The 19,402-nt window shown below is 42.1% G+C and overlaps 1 protein-coding gene across 4 annotated transcripts in view; it reads left to right on the forward strand.

Annotated features, from left to right (window-relative positions):
* Nucleotides 1-19,402, forward strand: part of LOC124777952 (nuclear distribution protein nudE-like 1-A) — a 173,101-nt gene that overhangs the window by 49,522 nt on the left and 104,177 nt on the right. For all 4 annotated transcript variants that reach the window (XR_007015811.1, XM_047253512.1, XM_047253510.1 and 1 more), the window contains exon 4: nucleotides 16,154-16,290. Coding sequence is in view for 3 of the 4 variants with exons in the window: in XM_047253512.1 (XP_047109468.1) it covers nucleotides 16,154-16,290 (137 nt within the window). In the remaining variant the exon portion in view is untranslated. The remainder of the gene's footprint in view (nucleotides 1-16,153; nucleotides 16,291-19,402) is intronic.

A 19,402-nucleotide genomic window follows, 5' to 3' on the forward strand; every position in this document is an offset into this window, starting at 1 on the left:
CCTTAACTCTCTTTACAGTGAGAGTGTACCTCTTCAAACGTCTATAAAGGCTGTCGCTGTTAGGGTGTGGATGCCTCAGGCTGTTACTGTCAGCAGTATCTATCTTCCACTGGATGGTGATGTCCCACAGCATGTATTGGCTGCACTGATAGCCCAACTGCCGCCACTTTTCTGTTACTGGGTGATTTTAATGCCCATAACCCTTTGTGGGGTAGCTTGGTGGCAGCAGGCCGAGGCACTGTCATTGAGCAAGTATTGGCACAGCTCGACATTTCCCTCTTAAATAATGGTGCCTCCACACATTTCAGTTTGGTGCGTGGCACGTACTCAGCCATCGACCTTTCGGTCTGCAGCCCGAACTTTCTACCATCTGTCCAATGGAATGTACATGACGACTTGTACGGTAGTGACCACTTTCCGATCTTTCTATCACTGCCACAACATCACTCTTCTGGGCCCCCTCCAGATAGGCTATGAATAAGGCGGATTGGTTCTTGTTTGCCTCCATTGCCACTATTGAGCATCGTTTTTGCCACGGAATCTGCAATTCTCTGTTCTTCCAGGTCCCCTCAGTGGAGGACTGTGCCTTGGTGGTCACCCGAGACTGGTGAGGCAATTAAACGTCATAAGCAGCACCCATCATTGGAATTTATCGTGAATCTCTTGCCCAACGTAAAGTCCCCAGTGACTGGAAAAAAGTGCAGGTGACGCCTGTATATAAGAAGGGTAGAAGGACGGATCCTCAAAATTACTGACCAATATCCTTAACATCAGTTTGTTGCAGGATTCTCGAACATGTTCTCAGTTCGAATATAATGAATTTCCTTGAGACAGAGAAGTTGCTGTCCATGCATCAGCACGGCTTTAGAAAGCATCACGCCTGCAAAATGCAACTTCCCCTTTTTTCACATGATATCTTGGGAACCATGGATGAAGGGTATCAGACGGATGCCATATTCCTTGACTTCCGGAAAGCGTTTGACTCGGTGCCCCACTGCAGACTCCTAACTAAGGTACGAGCATATGGGATTGGTTCCCAAGTATGTGAGTGGCTCGAAGACTTCTTAAGTAATAGAACCCAGTATGTTGTCCTCGTTGGTGAGCGTTCATCGGAGGTGAGGGTAACATCTGGAGTGCCCCAGGGAAGTGTGGTAGGTCCGCTGTTGTTTTCTATCTACATAAATGGTCTTTTGAATAGGTTGGATAGCAATGCGCGGCTGTTTGCTGATGATGCTGTGGTGTACGTGAAGGTGTCGTCATTGAGTGACTGTAGGAGGATACAAGATGACTTGGACAGGATTTGTGATTGGTGTAAAGAATAGCAGCTAACTCTAAATATAGATAAATATAAATTAATGCAGATGAATAGGAAAAAGAATCCTGTAATGTTTGAATGCTACATTAGTAGTGTAGCGCTTGACACAGTCACGTCAATTAAATATTTGGGCGTAACATTGCAGAGTGCTATGAAGTGGGACAAGCATGTAATGGCAGTTGTGGGGAAGGCGGATAGTCGTCTTTGGTTCATTGGTAGAATTTTGGGAAGATGTGATTCATCTGTAAAGGAGACCGCTTATAAAACACTAATACGACCTATTCTTGAGTACTGCTTGAGCGTTTGGGATCCCTACCAGGTCAGATTGAGGGAGGACATAGAAGCAATTCAGAGGCGGGCTGCTAGATTTGTTACCGATAGGTTTGATCATCACGCGAGTGTTACGGAAATGCTTCAGGAACTCCGGTGGGAGTCTCTAGAGGAAAGGAGGCATTCTTTTCATGAATCGCTACTGAAGAAATTTAGAGAACCAGCATTTGAGGCTGACTGCAGTACAATTATACTGCCACCAACTTACATTTCGCGGAAAGACCACAAAGATAAAATAAGATAAGAGAGATTTGGGCTTGTACAGAGGCATATAGGCAGTCATTTTTCCCTCGTTCTGTTTGGAAGTGGAACAGGGAGGAGGAGAAGCTAGTTGTGGTACGAGGTACCCTCCGCCACGCACCGTATGGTGGGTTGTGGAGTATGTATGTAGATGTAGAACACCTCATCGCCTTTAAATGGCTCCGTGCCTGAGCCTGCCTCCTTATTTGCCGATGCAAGCAGGATAGCTGGGAAAGGTATGTCTCCACCATTGGCCTCAGTACCTCTCCATCGCAGGTTTGGGCCAAGATTACATGACTCTATGGCTATCGGACCCCCGTCAGCATACCTGGGCTTTCCCTGAATGGAGCAGTCTGTACTGACTCCCGATACAATTGCAAAACTCCTAGTGGAGCATTATGCTCAGAGTTCCGCTTCTACGAATTACCTGCTGGCCTTCTGCTCCCTGAAAGAGTGGTTGGAACGTTGGAGTCTTTCATTCCACAAGTGCCACCCTGAATCGTACAGTGCGCCATTCAGTGAGTGGGAATTCCAAAGTGCCGTATCCGCTTGTCGTGATACGGCTCCCGAACTGGATCGCATCCACTATCAGATGCTCAAACACCTCTCAGTGAACTGCCAGCCATGCCTCCGAGACCTTTTCAACCGTATCTGGGTCGAGGGTGAGTACCCCCCTCAATGGCGGGAAAACATTATCATACCAGTGTTGAAGCCTGGCAAGAATCCACTGGGGGTGCACAGCTACCGCTCCCATTAGCCTCACCAACGTTCTGTGCTAGTTGCTCAAATGCACAATGAGCCGGAGGTTGAGTTGGCTACTTGAGTCTTGGGGCCTCCTGGCTCTGTCTCGGGGTTGGTTCCGTAAAGGCCGCTCTGCCACCGATAATCCAGTTTGCCTGGAGTCTGCCATCCGTAAGGCATTTTCCCATCATCAGCATCTGGTTGACATCTTTTTTGACATGCGGAAGGCATACGATACCACATGGCAACATCACATCCTCACCACGCTTCGCGGGTGGGGTCTTAGGGGCCCGCTCCTGATTTTTATTCAGAATTTTCTGCCACTTCGTTCCTTCCATGTGCAAGTTGGTTCCTCTCATAGTTCCTCCCAAGTCCAGTAGATTGGGGTACTGCAAGGCTCTGTCTTGAGTGTCTGCCTCTTTTTAGCTGCTATCAATGGGCTAGCTGCAGCTGTGGGAACGTCTGTATCGGCTTCTTTGTATGCTCATGACTTTTGCGTGTACTATAGCTCCACAGGCATTGTGGTTGCTGAACGGCAGCTACAGGGTGATCCACAGGGCGCAGTCTTGGGCCGTCACACACGGCTTCCAGTTCTCGGCTGCTGAGACCTGCGTCATGCATTTCTGCCGGCGTCGCTCTGTTCAACCTGAGCCACAGCTTTATCTTGACGGCAAACCTCTTGCTGTGGTGGAGAAGCACCGTTTTTTGGGCTTGCTTTTGGATACCCGATTGATGTGGCTCCCTCATATTCGGCAGCTTAAACAAACATGCTGGCGCCGTCTTAACGCTCTTCGTTGCTTGAGTCACACCAGCTGGGGTGCCTATCGGTCTACCCTTCTATGACTGTATCAGGCGTTGATTCAGCCCTGTCGCGATTGCGGGAGCCTGGCTTATGGTTCGACCTCACCTTCCGTGTTGCGGTTGTTTGACCCCATACTTCACTGTGGGATCTGACTCGCAACTGGAGCTTCCCGCACAAGCCCTGTAAACAGCATACTTGTGGAGGCTGGTGTCCCTCCATTGCAGATCCGGCACCTACGTCTACTGGCCGCTTATGCTGCACATGTTTGTAGCTTGCCTGGACATCCAAAGTACCGTCTCCTGTTTCCCAACTCGGTCGTCGATCTTCCAGAATGGCCGCCCCTGTCAAGGCGTAAGATGGCGGTTCGCATCCGGGCTCTTCTCTCTGGGCTTGAGTTTTTCTCTCTCTCACCTCTTTTCCGGGCTCATATACGTATACCCCCGTGGTGTGTGCCCTGCCCATGCCTTCGGCTGGATTTGGCACAGGGCCTGAAGGACTCAGTCCCTCCTGAGGCCATCTGCTGCCACTGTCTTTCCGTCCTTGCTGTGTTTCATGGCTCTGACGTGGCCTATACCGTTGGTTCATTGGTTGCTGGTCACATTGGTTATGCTATTACTCTTGGGATCATTCAGAACAATGCTCATTGCCGGCTGGCTGCAGTGTTTTCACTGCAGAGCTTATCGCCATCTCTCGCACCCTAGAGTATATCCGCTCCTGCTCAGGTGAGTCCTTCATTATCTGTAGTGACTCCATGAGTGGTTTACAAGCTATTGACCAGTGTTTCCCTCGCTCTCGTCTGGTGATGGCTATCCAGGAGTCCCTCCATACTCTTGCCCGTTGCGGCCGCTCTGTGGTCTTTGTTTGGACCCCATGTCATGTCGGCATCCTGGGTAATGAACGCATTGGCATGCTGGCCAAACAGGCTGTCGGTGCACGGGCCTTGGAGTGTGATCTCCAGTCAGTTTTGCGGCAGAAGGTCCTTGGCACCTGGGGTGATAAAATGGCGCACTGTGCCTTCACCCAACAAACTTCGGGTCGTGAAGGAGACTACAGGTGTGTGGCGCTCCTCCTTGCGAGCCTCCTGCAAGTACTCAGTTGTTCTATGCTGGCTATGCATTGTGCACACCTGGCTGACACATGGTCATTTCTTGTGCCCTGAGGACCTTCCTCTGTGTCGCTGTGGATCAGTGTTGACTGTGGTCCATATCTTGTTGGCCTGTTTGCCTTTAACTGCGCTCAGGCAGGCTTGTGCTGCCTGATATACTCCCTGCACTTTTAACGGATGACGCTGCAATGACAGACTTAGTTTTGAGTTTTATTCGTGTAGGGGGCTTTTATCACTCGATCTAAGGGTTTGTCCTTTTTTTGTGTTGAGTCTGACATTTGGCCTACGGTTTTAGATTGGGTTTTTTAGTGTGTATTTTGGTGGTTGGCTTTTCCTTTTTTGTTTCCATGGTCGACCAACCACTATCACACTCTGTATGCTTTTAATTCCTTTTGTCTGTGTCTTTCTTGTTCTGTGTCATCCCTTGTCATCTCTGTTGCTTGTTTTTTATCCCTTGTGAGTGCTTCATGGTTGTGGAAAAAGGGACCGATGACCTTTGCAGTCTGGTCCCTTCAACCCCCCACAAACCAACCTTTCTTCCTGTTGTATTAACTGCAGTAGTGACCATGCTGCCTCCTTGAGATGTCCTGTGTATCTCTGTGAGTGGGCTGTCTAGGAGATCAGGGTAAAGGAGAAAGTGCCTTACCCTGTCACCCACAAGTTATTGGCTAGTCGCAAATCGTGCTTTCTACCATCTGGCACTTAACAGTACTATTCTTGCTACATCTTGCTCCATGAAGGACATGGCCACGCAGACATGCAACCTCAAATTCAGCATCGTGGTTGTAAAATCACCCAGTGTCATGATAGCATCGCTGTCTCCTCCTCTAGCTGTGCAACAAGCCACCAAACTTTTGCCTCACGCTGCTAAGTCACCTGCTACACAACTGGCAGGGGGGAAAGGACAGAAGGAATACTCACATGAAGACATCCTAAGTCCCTCCAGCCAAGACACATCTGAGTCTTCTGCTGTCAACTGGAAAGGCCCCAAGAAGTCAAATAAAGGTAAATTGTCTTCTCCTTTGCGGGATTGTATATCTTCTTTGACAGTGTCGCCACGTGATACACTTGACCGGCCGACCTCCATGTCGCCGGTGCGCACTGATAATCGTTTTTCTGCTCTGGACTCCGTAGACCAGCAGAAGGAGGAAGTTGACACCTCTGTGGATCTCATGGAGCAGGATTCTCCAGCTTCTGCGTCCTGTAGACGTGAGTCTTTGAAGGCTGGCACTCGGCAGCCGCCGAGGTGATTTTGTACGGATGCTGATGACCATGCAGTTGAGCATCCCACAAAGCAAACATCAAGGGAAAGACCTTGGAGCAGATGGTCAGCTGCCACCTTGTCTGGATCTCAATATATTATATACTATGTTGGAGCTAGATCATGCTCTCACTTCATCCAGATGCTCCGCCCCAGGGCTGGATGATTTTCACATTCAGAGGTCGCAGCACTTTTCTCTCATGGGCAAGCACTTTCTCCTTCATATGTACAACTGCATGTGGGCAGAGGGTACGTTTCCCAGACACCGGCATGAACCCACTGTCACACCCATACCTAAGCTCGGTAGGGACAAACATCTTCCTTCTAGCTACTGACCTATGTCTCTCATTAGCTGTGTGTGTAAGGTGATAGAATGTATGATTCATGCCCAGGTGGTATCGTGGCTCAAGTATCGCAATTAACTAGCCACTGCAGTTGACCATCTTGTCACTTTGTCCACCCATGTCACGAATGGTCTTCTGTGGAAATTTCAGACTGTGGCCGTGGTTTTTGATTTGGAGAAAGCATATGACACATGCTGGAAGACTGGTATCATTCATACACTCTACATGTGGAGCTTCTGTGACTATGCCCAGTTTCCTTCAGGAATTTTTAAAAGATCGAGCTTTCAAGGTACGTGTGGTTTCTGCCTTGTCAGACACCTTTATCCAGGAAAATGATGTGAACTCAGGTGCCACTCTGAGCTTCATCATCTTTGTTATTACCATTAACCCTATAATGGACTGTCTCCCACAAGGAATCTCTGGCTCCCTTTTCATTGACAATTTGTCATCTATTGCAGTTGTCCATGGACTTGTCTCATTGAGCGGCATCTTCAGCGATGTCTCGATCATCTTTACTCATGGAGTGTCAGCATTGTCATTCATTTTTCCATGACAAAACCGGTTCTATGAATTTCTGGCAGCACAATTGGTTTCTTCCACCACTTTTATATCTTGGACCTGTTGCTCTTCAAATCATTGAAACTATGAAATTCCTGTCACTCATGCTTGTTAGGAAACTTCTTGGTCCTCTCATGAGTCTTACCTGGCAGCCCGCTCTACGCGGTCCCTCAGTGTCCTACGTGTCTTTAGTGGTAATTCCAGGGGAGCAGATCGAATCAACCTCCTCCGTTTGTACTGGTCCCTTGTCCGTCCGAAACTAGACTATGGGTGTTTTGTTTATGCATCTGCACGTCCGTCCATCTTACGCTGTCTCAACACCATCCACTATTGTGGTATCCCTTTGGCCACTGGCGCCATTTACGCTAGCCCGGTTGAAAGTCTGTATGCAGAAGCTGCTGAACTACCGCTGTCCTACTGCTGTGACTTTCTCCTCAGCACATAGGCATGTCATTTGTCTGCCAAGTGCGGCCACCAATCATATGTCTCCTTCTTCAACAACTTTAATCGCCAGTATAGGGCGCATCCCTCTTCTCTGTTACCTCCTGGAGTTCGCTTTCAACTCTTGCTTTGGGAGCTTAACTTCACGCTACCTGCCACTTTCCCGATAGGTGTGAACACCTCACTACCTTGGCTTCGTGCAGCGGCCCATGTTCACCATGGCCTTCATTTGCTTCCTAAGGACACTACTCCAGCCTTCGTCTATCGCCTTCAGTTTCACAACCTTCACATGGAACTTCGTGATAGTACCTTTGTGTTTACTGATAGCTCTCGGACTAACCATGACTGTGCCTTTGTCTTTGGCATTGATGCTTTTCAGTATTGGCTTCAGGAACACTGCTCAGTATTTACAGCAGAGCTCTTCACCCTCTGTCAGGCCACACATTACACCCGGTGACACAGGCTTTCAATTGCTTCATCTGCTCCGACCCTCTGTGCCCTTCAAAGCCTCTGTTTGCTTACACAGTCCATCCCTTGGTGCAACGTTTTCAGGAAAGCTGTCATTTGCTCACACTTGTGGAGGCACTGTGATGTTTATGTGGGTTCTTGGACACATTGGTCTGACAGGAAACGAGGCGACTGATGCCGCTGCCTAGGCTGCAGTCCTCGTACCTCAGCCCACTACTTCTTACATTTCCTCCGATGATCTCTGTGTTGCTGTCTGTCAGCAGGTGGTGTCACTTTGGCATCACCACTGGTCCTCCCTTCATGGGAACAAGCTCTGGGTTATTAAGCCTTTCCCAGTGGCTTGGATAATCTCTTCTCAACCCTCTCACTGTGAGGAGATCATCTTAGGTTGCATATCAGGCACTGTCTTTTTAGCCATCGTCATTTGTTAAGTAATGCTCTCACACTACTTTCTGCACATTGCCCTCAACCTTTGACGGTCCACCATTTGCTGGCAGAAAGCCCTTTTTTAATCACTTACAGTCTCATATGTGTTTGCCATCTTGAGTTATCAGTTGTTGTAGCAAACGATGCACCGGCTGTCGACCGCATTTTAGTTTTTATCCGTCGTAGCGATATGACAGAGGACGTTTAATCTCTGGTTCAGGACCTCCATTTATGCTGTATTTTATAGACCTTTCTCCATGTCGCTGTTTTTAGCTGTCGTCTCTTCCATGGATTGGGATTAACGTGTAGTCGTTTTTAACTCCTCTCTTTGTCTTCGTGTTCTACAGTTCTGACATGGACGCATATGACCCTAGTTGTTTTTGTGCCCTAAAACAAAACAGAAACAATTTTCAGTTCTCATTCTACAAAGAGATTCCTTCAGTTTACCAAAGAGCTGGTAATCACGCTGTCTCAGACCAGGCCTATAGGTTGGGTGTTTCAATCTAGTTCACCCATGATTCTTTGTGGCGCGTCCGTCAACATTCTCAAATCTACCTAGCACAAACTTATTTCGGCTTCTATTGTCTCTATATTCTGTACACACTCGCTTCTTCTACTCCGACTCTGATTGACACATCATTCACTGTTAAGCATTTGTCAGCCAAAAACAGAGGTGTGTATTGCACTTGGTCTGTCACTGCGCAGGAGGTCCCAAATATTGGTGTGCCCAATTTCACCAGAGACGTTGTTGCCTCATGTCTGATGCACTATGATCATCCCCATACATGTTCTTCAGGCTTTTGTGAATGTTTTTCACTGTCTCATTCTCATAGAAGTGGAAATTCATAATAGCATGTTGCTTAGGCCAGTGGTTCTCGAACTTTTTTCCATTGTGCGCTCTTCTGAAACATTAATTATTTACCCCCCCCCCCCCCCCCCCCCCCCCCCCGCCCCCGTTCGGCTTACCTTCCTCAGCACTTCTTATTCTTGGCATGAAAACAGTTCACATTATCTATTTACTTCTGTGTAATTATTGAAAATATCAGTTAAAACGATAACAATAGCAGTACTACTACTACTACTACTACTACTACTACTACTACTAGTAGTAGTAGTAGTAGTAGTAGTAGTAGTAGTGACAAGTGTGTTTCATTTGAGCACTTGAGGGGTTTTTTCCCATGTTATCTTACATTTGTACTGTGTATAATGTGATGCAAGATGACAAATAGAACTTTTTTATAAATAACTATGGAATTGAGCAAATCTAAGTACTTACTACATATTGTTTTACAGATTGGTTCACAGATTCGTTAGTTAAAATTTAACACTTTCTGTCTGTAATGTTTTTAATTCATTTGAAAGTTGTGGTGTGTGAAAAATCATGACGTATAAATATCAATAGAACAATATTCAACATTTAAATGCTGGTTTTAGTACTGTTATATTCAAATTGATCATCCAAAAAAGGAAGTGAACAAGAGTGAAAATATAAACGGTTCAAAATTCAGAAATTTTTACATTCGCACATTTAGTGTGCTGTGTGTGCTTCTTTATAAGAGGAAAGTGGATCCAGTCTTGGTTGGATTTGTAAAACAGCAACTCACAGGTCCCTTTCCAGCTGCATTTGAGACTGATGTTTCATCCTGATTAATGCCAGTAAGTTTTGTGAAGGGTAATAACACGTTGTTGCTCTCCTTGCTAAATTGGGATTTTTATTTTGAGTCTGTGCCCAAAAATTTGCAGGAGACTGAGATTTAAATTTATTTCAAAGTGTTCTATCACTTGAGAGTTAAGAGTTATATTAGCTCCTCCTGCTGTAATGTTGAAAAGTCGTCTGTTATGATCATATTAAATGGATTGTGGATCCAGTCATACTCAGGTGAAAGTTCTGGAAATTTTTTCCCAAATTGTTGATGAAGATTTTTGAGATGTACTACACCAATTCTATTACGTTTATTATCATCCAACTCCTTTTCCTCCATGACACCATTCAGACAAGAAAACATTTCACAGTTATCCTTCTTCATCTGTCTAAGTTTTCTGTTAAACACAAGCAATTTCTTGCTTAGAATAATGATATTACTATTTCGGCCTTTAGGTGATATGTTAAGATTAGTCAATTTCTCCAGAAAAGATAGCCATGTAGCACAACATTAACAGCAATTTTTCATCCAGAAAGTGAGCTGCATGTAATGGGTTGCTGTTCAGTTTGAAAAGACGAAGTTCAACCTTCAACTCCACAATGCAATGAACTTCAACCACGAGACAACCAACATATCTCCAAGTGCAGTAGAAGTGAATCACAAGTGGAACCTATCTCCTGGCAAAGAATGGAAAATAACCTAATGTGTAAAGCTCACACTTTCACCAAATTTATAGCACTGACAGGATCGTTTTAACACTTCGTTGACTTCCAGTTGAACTATTTTAGAAGCCAATGTCTCCGTGTGTACTATGCAGTGTGTGAATTCACAGGAGGAGAAACAGCAAACACTCTGGTCATGAACTCCTTTTTAGTTCCAGTAAATGGTGCCACCTGATTGGTACATAACACCAAAACAAATTGTCCATGACATTGTTGTCAACAAAGAAGGAATTCATTCACAAGAAAGAAAATGTCTTTGCCTATAGTCCTCCCTTCCAGAGATTTACAAAATAGGAGGTTCTCCTGCATTTAATTTTCGTAGTAGCATCGTACAAAAACAAGAAGCTGGAAAGATTTCCGATATCAGTTTTGTCATCGAGTTGCAGAGCAAATTTTCGGCTGTCAGGGAGACACGGTACCAATTTATTTTTCATGTCAGTATTATTGACTTCAAACTTCTCAAACCTTTCTCTTTGCTTGATTTTACTCATTTTGCCGGCTGCAGGAGGATCTAATTTTTCACCAGTATTGTGTAGGGATTTGAATTTTGCAACTATGTAGAATACCTTTATGGATGCTATTAAGACTTTCTTCTTTGATGAATCTGATATATCTTTTAGTTGTTCCCTATGACACTTAAAAAATTTGATAGGTTTACTTACATAGTCTGGACATTTTGCCTGCAGGTGTCTCTTTAGTTTTATAGACTTAAAGCTATCGTTAGCTAAAATCTCCAAACAAAATTGATCATTCCTTATTATTCGAAAGAATTCTGCTAAATCCTAAAGTGAGATAATCAGCTTGATACTTATGGTTTTGCATTTAGAGCTAACAGAATAGAGGAAGTTGTGGAAGAAGAGTGCACTTTGATTAAATTCGATCTCTTTTTCTGATTATAACTATGTGCTTTTGAAAAAGAAGACACGTTCATTGAATCACTTCCATGGCTCTCTTATTACCACTGCGAATTGGCCACTTATCTATGGGAAGGGCAGAACTGGTATCACTTTATTTTAAGTTGTCCATCTCTGTATATGTAAAATATCCCCTGTTAGTCCCATCTGGTACATGTCCCACACACTTGAGTAATATTCTAGAACTGGTCACATGAGTGTTTTGTAAGCAGTCTTCTTTGTAGATTGATTGCTCTTGCCTAGTATTCTACCAATACACTGAATATCTATGCAGCTTCTTTCAGATATTATTTCATTATAGATAACTGCATCTGCAAAAAGCCTGATTTTGCTATTGGTATTGTCAGCAAGGTCTTTAATATACAGCATGAACAGTAAAGGTCCCAACACATTTTCCTGGGGCACTCCCAGAATTACTCATACATCTGATGATGACTTTCCATCCAAGATAACGTGTTGCGTCCTCCCTACCAAAAAGTCCTCAATCTAGTCACAGATTTCACTTGATACTCCATATGATCATACGTTCGACAATAAGCTTAGGTGTAGTACTAAGTCAAATACCTTTCGGAAATCGAGAAGCACAGCGTCTATCTAATTGCCTTGATCCAAAACTTTCACTATGTTATGTGAAAAAAGGGTGAGTTGGGTTTCTAATGGTCGATGTTTTCAAAATCTATGCTAGTTGACATTGAAGAAGTCATTCTATTCAAGCTACCTCATTATGTTTGAGCTCAGAATATGTTCTAAGATTCTACAATAAATTGAGGTCCTGGCTACTGGATGGTAGTTTTGTGGATCACTTCTACTACCCTTCTTGTAAATAGGTGTGACCTGTGCCTTTTTTGAAGAACTGGGCATGGTTTTGTGTTCGAGGAGTCTATGATAGATTATAGTTAGGAGAGGGGCTAACTCAGCCGCAAATTCAGTACAGAATCTGACAGAGATTCCATCAGTTTACCTAGTTATAGCTCCATGCTTTGTTTTGCACATATTATGCAGTAGTCTCTGCTTCTTTAGAAGTTTATTTACGGTGACTACCGTGGAAGGTCCCTTCCGTCATGAACTGGTTCTTCTCAGTACATACCAATGAAGAGCTTGGTCAACTGTACTTGAGCCACAATTATTCTACATGTTCATCTCGAGCACTAAATGTGATAGGTTACTACTGCTTCTTTACCAAGTTCCCGTTACGTGTTTTAGGTGCCCTTCTTACTGTAGTAATCATTCTTGCCACAACTGTGTCATACTCACTGATATCAGTTTCAATGTGGACATCCTCAAAGAAGTCGGGTCTGTTTGTTGCCATTAGATCCGTCCTGAGTCATGTTCCGGACTATCTGTTGTACTTAGTTGTCAGAGAAGGCATTTAGTAATGTTTTGCAGGATGCTTTGTGACACTACTAACAAAATGGTAATTATCCCACTTGATTGTTGGGTGGTTAAAGTCTCTTCCCATGACTACAGAGTGATTGGGAAACTTAAGTACTGATGAGCTGAGATTTTCTCTGAAGTTCTTGCTTACATCAGGGATTGAGACTGGTGACTGATAGAGAATCAACTACAATTTTGTGCTCACCCCTGATGCTGAGTTTTGCCCAAACAATCATGTACGCAGTCTTAAATTCTATTTCTGTGAATTGGAATTTCTTGTCTACTACAAAAAATACACCACCTCCACTCCCCATTAGCCAATCCTTTCGATAAACACCTTGAATTTTCTCGAAAATCTCATTGCCATCAATTTCATCTTTTAATCCACTTTCTGTACTTAGCATTAGGTGAGCTTCAGTGCTTTTTAGGACGACTTCAAACTCTGACCCTTTTTTGTGAATACGTCAGCAATTAATCACTGGAATTTTAGTACTCTCAACTGTGTTTGTGTTTGTGTTTGTTTGTTTGTTTGGGGAGGGAGCTGGCATTTCTTTGGATCTTACACTGATACTGCAATGCTTCTTACAGCTGTCGTTATGTGGACAGGTCTTAACCCTGTGGTGCAAGTCTAGGAAATCGCAGAATCTTCGCACTCTCTGGTTCAAACCTTCCACTTGACTCAGAACCAGGTGACCACAATGAGTTCTGGGAATAATGATGCATATTATGAGCTTCATTGAAACGCCATGAGAAAGCTGGTATTCTCAGCCTTCTCTGACAGTAGCTGGAATGATCAAAGTATGACATCGGAGCCCAGATGACAGTCATCATTTGTCCTAATGTGCACCACAATCTGCCGGTTGTTGCACCCTGTTAGGTCAGTGTCTTCCTGAATAGCCTGTTCAACATGATGAATTATGTCCCCTGGCATAAACACAGATGCACATGCTGTTCCTTCCCATTCTTTGCTGACATTTCCCTAAGGAGTACCAATATTCACCACTCATTTCAACTGCCAGTGGTTAATTAATTCCTACCCATTTATATTTGCCTCCCTTGATACACAGGACACATCATGTTTTTCAATAGGAGAAGTGAATCCCACTGTTTCAGTGTAAGACAACTCCTCAAACTTGTTGGGGAGGAGTCTAGGTTTAACATCCTGTTTATCCCTTGAGCCTGTTTCACCCGTTCAGGGCACCTACACCTACAATTGACATGCCACCCTCAGTCAAGTGAAAGACTACTGATAAATCCTGTACTTTCCGTAGAGAGAACAGTATCTACAGGATCAGTAGCCCTCCCAACACACCTATTCACAGCAGCTTCCTGTTTCTTGATGGTTGTCAGCAGTCAAGGCAGTTTCCAGCTCTTTATGAATAGCAACTAACTCATCACATACCCGAGACCAGCATATATGGTGAAGCTGCACTGTCACTGACGCAGTATTTTGCAGAACAGTAAACAAGTAACTTAAAACCAAGTTTTCTGATTCTCATGTAATTTATGGCTTTTATATTCTAGAAGTGAAGCGATTAACAACCAAAATGATACATATCATGCCAGCAGTAGACACGTATGCTTATTCCTTTCTGAAAGTTCTCGACAATATACCTTTTATTTTATGAAAGTATACAATGAAATTCGGGAATAATAGGTTTTGTACAAGGATGTTGGCTAAAAGTTCCTAAAAAGCACGAATTAATTTTGTGATCGATGATATGGTAAGAGTTTTTCATAGAAATAGCAAATGTTCAAAAATACACAGGATATCAAGATGCAAGTGAGTGTTCACACAATTGATAAAAGATTATGCTGAGACGACACAAAAAGGAAAAACATTAGAATTTATTATTTTGAATCAAACCTAGCTACCACAAGTGGCCTCTCAGAAAGGAAAATTTGGAAGTTGGCATATATATATGTAACTAAATCTATGAGCTGCATGGATTTTTTACTAAGCTGATATTGCGACACCTCCTACACTTGCTTGCCAAAGATGAACACAACAGCATTAGTGTACCACCATAAAAAATTTGAAAATCACAGAGCATCAACAAAGCATGTCTTCAGCTTATGATGGCTAGCATTACACAAATACAACTTTCACTTATTCTGCTTTGCAACTCTTGCACCAGCAGTCACATCCATGAGAGAGAAAGACAAGTAGCAGACCTATCTCTTGCATCCACCCATCACACCCTCTTTGTGTCCTGTCTCAAGTATATTCTGTTCTGTTCTATTGGATGAGGGGCCACATATGAATGAACTTCATTTCTGAAGAATGTTTAGATGCAGCTAATGCCATAACATGCTACAGTATTCACTAATCCTTTTCAAATTGTTTATTTACTTTTCAGTGCTGTGTTGTTTAATCTGTACATTGAGAAAGTGATAAAGAAAAATTGGAGAAGGAATTAAAATTCAAGAAGAAGAAATAAAATATTTGAAATTTCCTGTTGACATTGTAATTTTGCCAGAGACAGCCAGCGACTTGAAATAGCAGTTGAATGGAGTAGACACGGTCTTGAAAGGAGGATATAAGATGAACATCAACAAAACCAAAACAAGGCTAATGGAAGTCAAATTAAATCAAGAAGTGCTGAAGGAATTAGATTAGGAAAAGTGAGACTAAAAGTAGTGAATGGGTTTTGCCGTTTGCGCCATAAAATAACTAGTGATGACCAAAGTAGAGAGGACATAAAATATGGACTAGCAGTGTCAAGAAAAGTGTTTCTCAAGAAGAGAAAGTAATTTCTGAAGGTATTTGCCTGGAATGTTGCCTTGTATGGAAGTGAGATTTGGATGATAAAAAGTTGGGACAAGAAGAGAATAGAAATTTTTGAAAACTACTGTTACAGAAGGATGCCGAAGATTAGAGTGGTAGGTCATGTAACCAATGAGATAGTACGGAATGAATCTGGGGAGAAAAGAAATTTGTGGCATAACTTAACTAAAAGAAGAGATTAGTGGACAGGACACATTCTGAGACAGCAAGGAATCATCACTTTAGGGTTGGAGGCAAGTGTGGGGAATTAAAGTTGTAGAGGATGATAAAGAAATACAGTAAGCAGGTTCAAATGGATGTAGGTTGCACAGGATAGAGCAACGAAGCTGTGCCAAACTAGTCTTTAGGCTGAAGATCAAGAAACTACATTTGATTTTTCACATTATGACTCATTTGCACATGGAAAATGTTCCATTTAATGACATCTAATTCTTTTATGCCCATTGTTTAATCTCCCTCTCCAAGATGAAACAAGCTTTTGTCTGTTGCTTCCAAGTAAATACTTTTTTTTTAAATATTTTTGTTCAAAAATTGAGTACATTGTTTTGTGTCTTACTATGATTTTCTATGTCAACTGGCATACAGTATGTATCTAGTTTTGATTGTCATACATGTGAAGGTGTAATTTTATGTTCTTCCAGTTTTAATATTATGTCTATCAGTACTTAACTTCTGCCACAGGATCGAATAGATCAGTTACAGAGGCAATGTGATTCCAAGGATACACAACTCTCAAAATTGGAAGCACACAAGCAAGAGCTGATGAAGAGGACAAGAGAACTGGAACAAAGGAATGATGATCTTGAAAGAGCTTTGAGGTAAGAGATGTTTTACATCCATTATTTATAGTTTCTATGCTTGTAATTTTGCCACCCCACATTCCCTTCCATAAAGGTTCTTCTTTTATTTGTTTCAACCTAATGGTCAGTGAGTAGTAAATTACATTCATACAAAATATGCTTAACATGTGAATAGGCATCTTGTTCTGTTCTCATGATTGTTGGGGATGCTAGAGCAAGGGGGAGGGGGAGGGGCAATTCATATTCTTGAGGGGGGGGGGGGGGGGGGAACCTTGTTTCACAAAGCGACTATCATCCAGTGCTCATTAGTCTGTCAATTATTCATATGACTTTGAAACGCATTCCTGTCGGTTTTTGAACACATTCTAAGTTGATTTCTGAATGCTTGCATAGTGTACATGATGTCTCTGTCAGGGAAATCCTCGTCGCATGTAGAAACAAACTTTCCTTCAGACAAAAGGGACTATATGAGCTGAGCAGAGTAAGGCCGAACAGATGAATGCCAACCGCTTTTTGATTGTGTGGTTGATTGGGCACTGAAACTTGTGGGAGTACTTCTTGTTTAGGCTAATATCAGTGTTTAGTCATTCAAAATTGATTGAAATTAAGCTTAATGAGAAGCTCAGACGGGCAGGTTCTAGAGATGTTAAAATATCACAAGATTCTTATAATAGTACTGTGAAAAATAATGTTAAAATTATTTAATTTGATGGATAAGAAAATCTACTCACGAAGTGGTGGCAGGACACACATAAAAGACTGATGTGATTATCAAGCTTTCAGAGTCAGTGGCTCCTCCTTCAGGCAGCAGGGTCTAAGGGCAAGGAAGAAGGGTGAAGGAAAAGGACTAGAGAGGTTTAGGAAAAGGGGTAGATTTTGGGATAGTTGCCCAGAACCGCAGGTCAGGGGAGACTTACTGTGTGGGATGAGAAGGAAAGACTTCACACATCTTGCTGCCATTGGGCTCTTTGTTTATGAAAAATTGATGAAAAAGAAATTAATGTGATGGTTTGTACAAACTAGAGCCTTAAAAATAACCACATTGTGCAGAGTGATGCCGTAACTTAGTGGTTAAGATATGTGGCTTATGTACAAAAGGTTGTGGGTTCGAACTCCGTCACATGCTTCAGGCTTTTTTAATTTTTAAATCTTTATCAAAATGTTTTATTTTTATTTACTTCATTGTTTTATATGTAATGTTTTTTTTAATTTCTAATCTTTGTCATGCGATCTTAGTCATCATATTAACTTTTCTATTTGCTATAATTTTTGTCCTTGTCATTCTTGTTTCTCTGAAATCTTTGTGCATTTAATTTAATTATTTTAATGTGGCCAATCAAGATGATGATAATAATTTCATATTATCATTTTATATTTTCATCCACATCATAGTTTTCATTATTTCTGTTCCTCATTTTGCTTGAATTTAATTTTATTTACAATGCCTTATTTAATTGAAATCTCCATCTGTGTTATTTTGTGTGTAGTGCAGCAAGAACTTGGGTTTTAAATGTTTGTATGATGATTATTTTTAAAAATTACCTCTTGTAACAAAAAACATATTCTTGACACGGTTGCATAGATTATTGCATCATTTTTTTTATTAATTCAACTGACAGATCATCATTTTTAAATGTTAAAATGTCGTGATACAGCTAGCTATTCCCGGCCATGCATTGCTGTGGCTCAGTCTGATAAAAAAAAGAAAAGAGAAAGCACACATTTCTATTATTATTATCTTGATTGACCACATTGGACCACTTGAGTCATTCCATGTTCACTTTCTTTTTGAAGATTGGACTACTTGCTTCTTGCACTCAGCCGAGTACTTTTCATTCGTTCCAAATGCAATTTTCTTAACTTGTCTGAAATCTCTACCAATCTTCTGTGCGTCATTTCTGCTGGAAATTTATGATTCATAAGGAGAGTGTTCTCTGCATCAATAATTATGAGACCGACTGCTTCAAGATCTTGCTGAATTTCTCTGACGCACTGTCCTCCTGTCTTCTTTCTGAGCCTTCTCATCACTAATTGTTTTAAAATCCAGTTGTAAGGCAGTTGTAAGACATGGAAGAAATAAGAGATTCTTTTCTTCTGCATTGTGCTGGTGATTGGGTCAGTCTCACAATAGACAGTTTTATTATGGAGGATTCTCCAGACTCCATCAACCTGGTATTTTTTATTGATGCATGTTCTGATAATTCTTCGTTCGGTCTTGAGGAGTTGATCGGTTGTTCTTCATTTTTTATTTGGAACAGAGTTTCACAAGCGCAAGTTGCTTCTAGGAGAGTTACAGTTTTGTAATTTATTATATGTTGACCAGGTTAGAAATAGTGCCTTTTTCATTTTGTTGGTTCTATTTATCCATGTTGCTTTCTCACCCAAGTTGTGCAAAATAATTTCTCAAAGATATTTAAATTGTTGAACTATGTTAATTGCTTGGTCATTTATGAAGATTTTATCTATGCAAAGAGGTTTCATAGGCATGATTTCAGTTTCCTCAGAGGATATTAGTAATCCTATTTTTTTGAAGCAATTTTCTGGAGACTTGTGATCTGAACATGAACTTCTTCCATGTCAAGGGCTAAGAGAGCCAAATCGTCAGCAAACCCAAGGCAGTTTCCTCTTATTGCTGGTTTCCCACCAATTTTGATTTTAGATGGGTTTTATTTTTGCCAGATGGTCATGATGTAGTAGAGGGCCACATTGAAAAGCAAAGGGGACAATCTATCACCTTGTCTGAGTCCTGTTTTTATTGTGAAAGCTTTTGACATTTCTCCTCTAAACTTGACCTTTGAATTCGTGTTGGTTAAAGTTAGCGGAATGAGTCTTACCAGTTTGGGATGGAGGCCATATGCTCTAAGGATTTTTAGAAGTGTGGGTCTATGAACACTATAATATGATTTTTTTAAATCTATGAATGAGATGATTAACTGTTTGTTTCTATACTTGTAATACTCCATTATTAGTTTCAGGCAAAGAATTTGGTCTGAGCGGCTTTTGTATGGTCGAAATCCTCCTTGATATTCTCCAAGCTGTGGTTCCAGAATGTTTTTGATCCTATTGTAAATTATGCGAGAGAAAATGCTGTACCTGCAGTCCAGAAGGGTTATTCCTCTGTAATTATCTG

This window comes from Schistocerca piceifrons, chromosome 2 (assembly GCF_021461385.2).
Source record: "Schistocerca piceifrons isolate TAMUIC-IGC-003096 chromosome 2, iqSchPice1.1, whole genome shotgun sequence".
Classification (NCBI taxonomy): Eukaryota; Metazoa; Arthropoda; class Insecta; order Orthoptera; family Acrididae; genus Schistocerca; species Schistocerca piceifrons.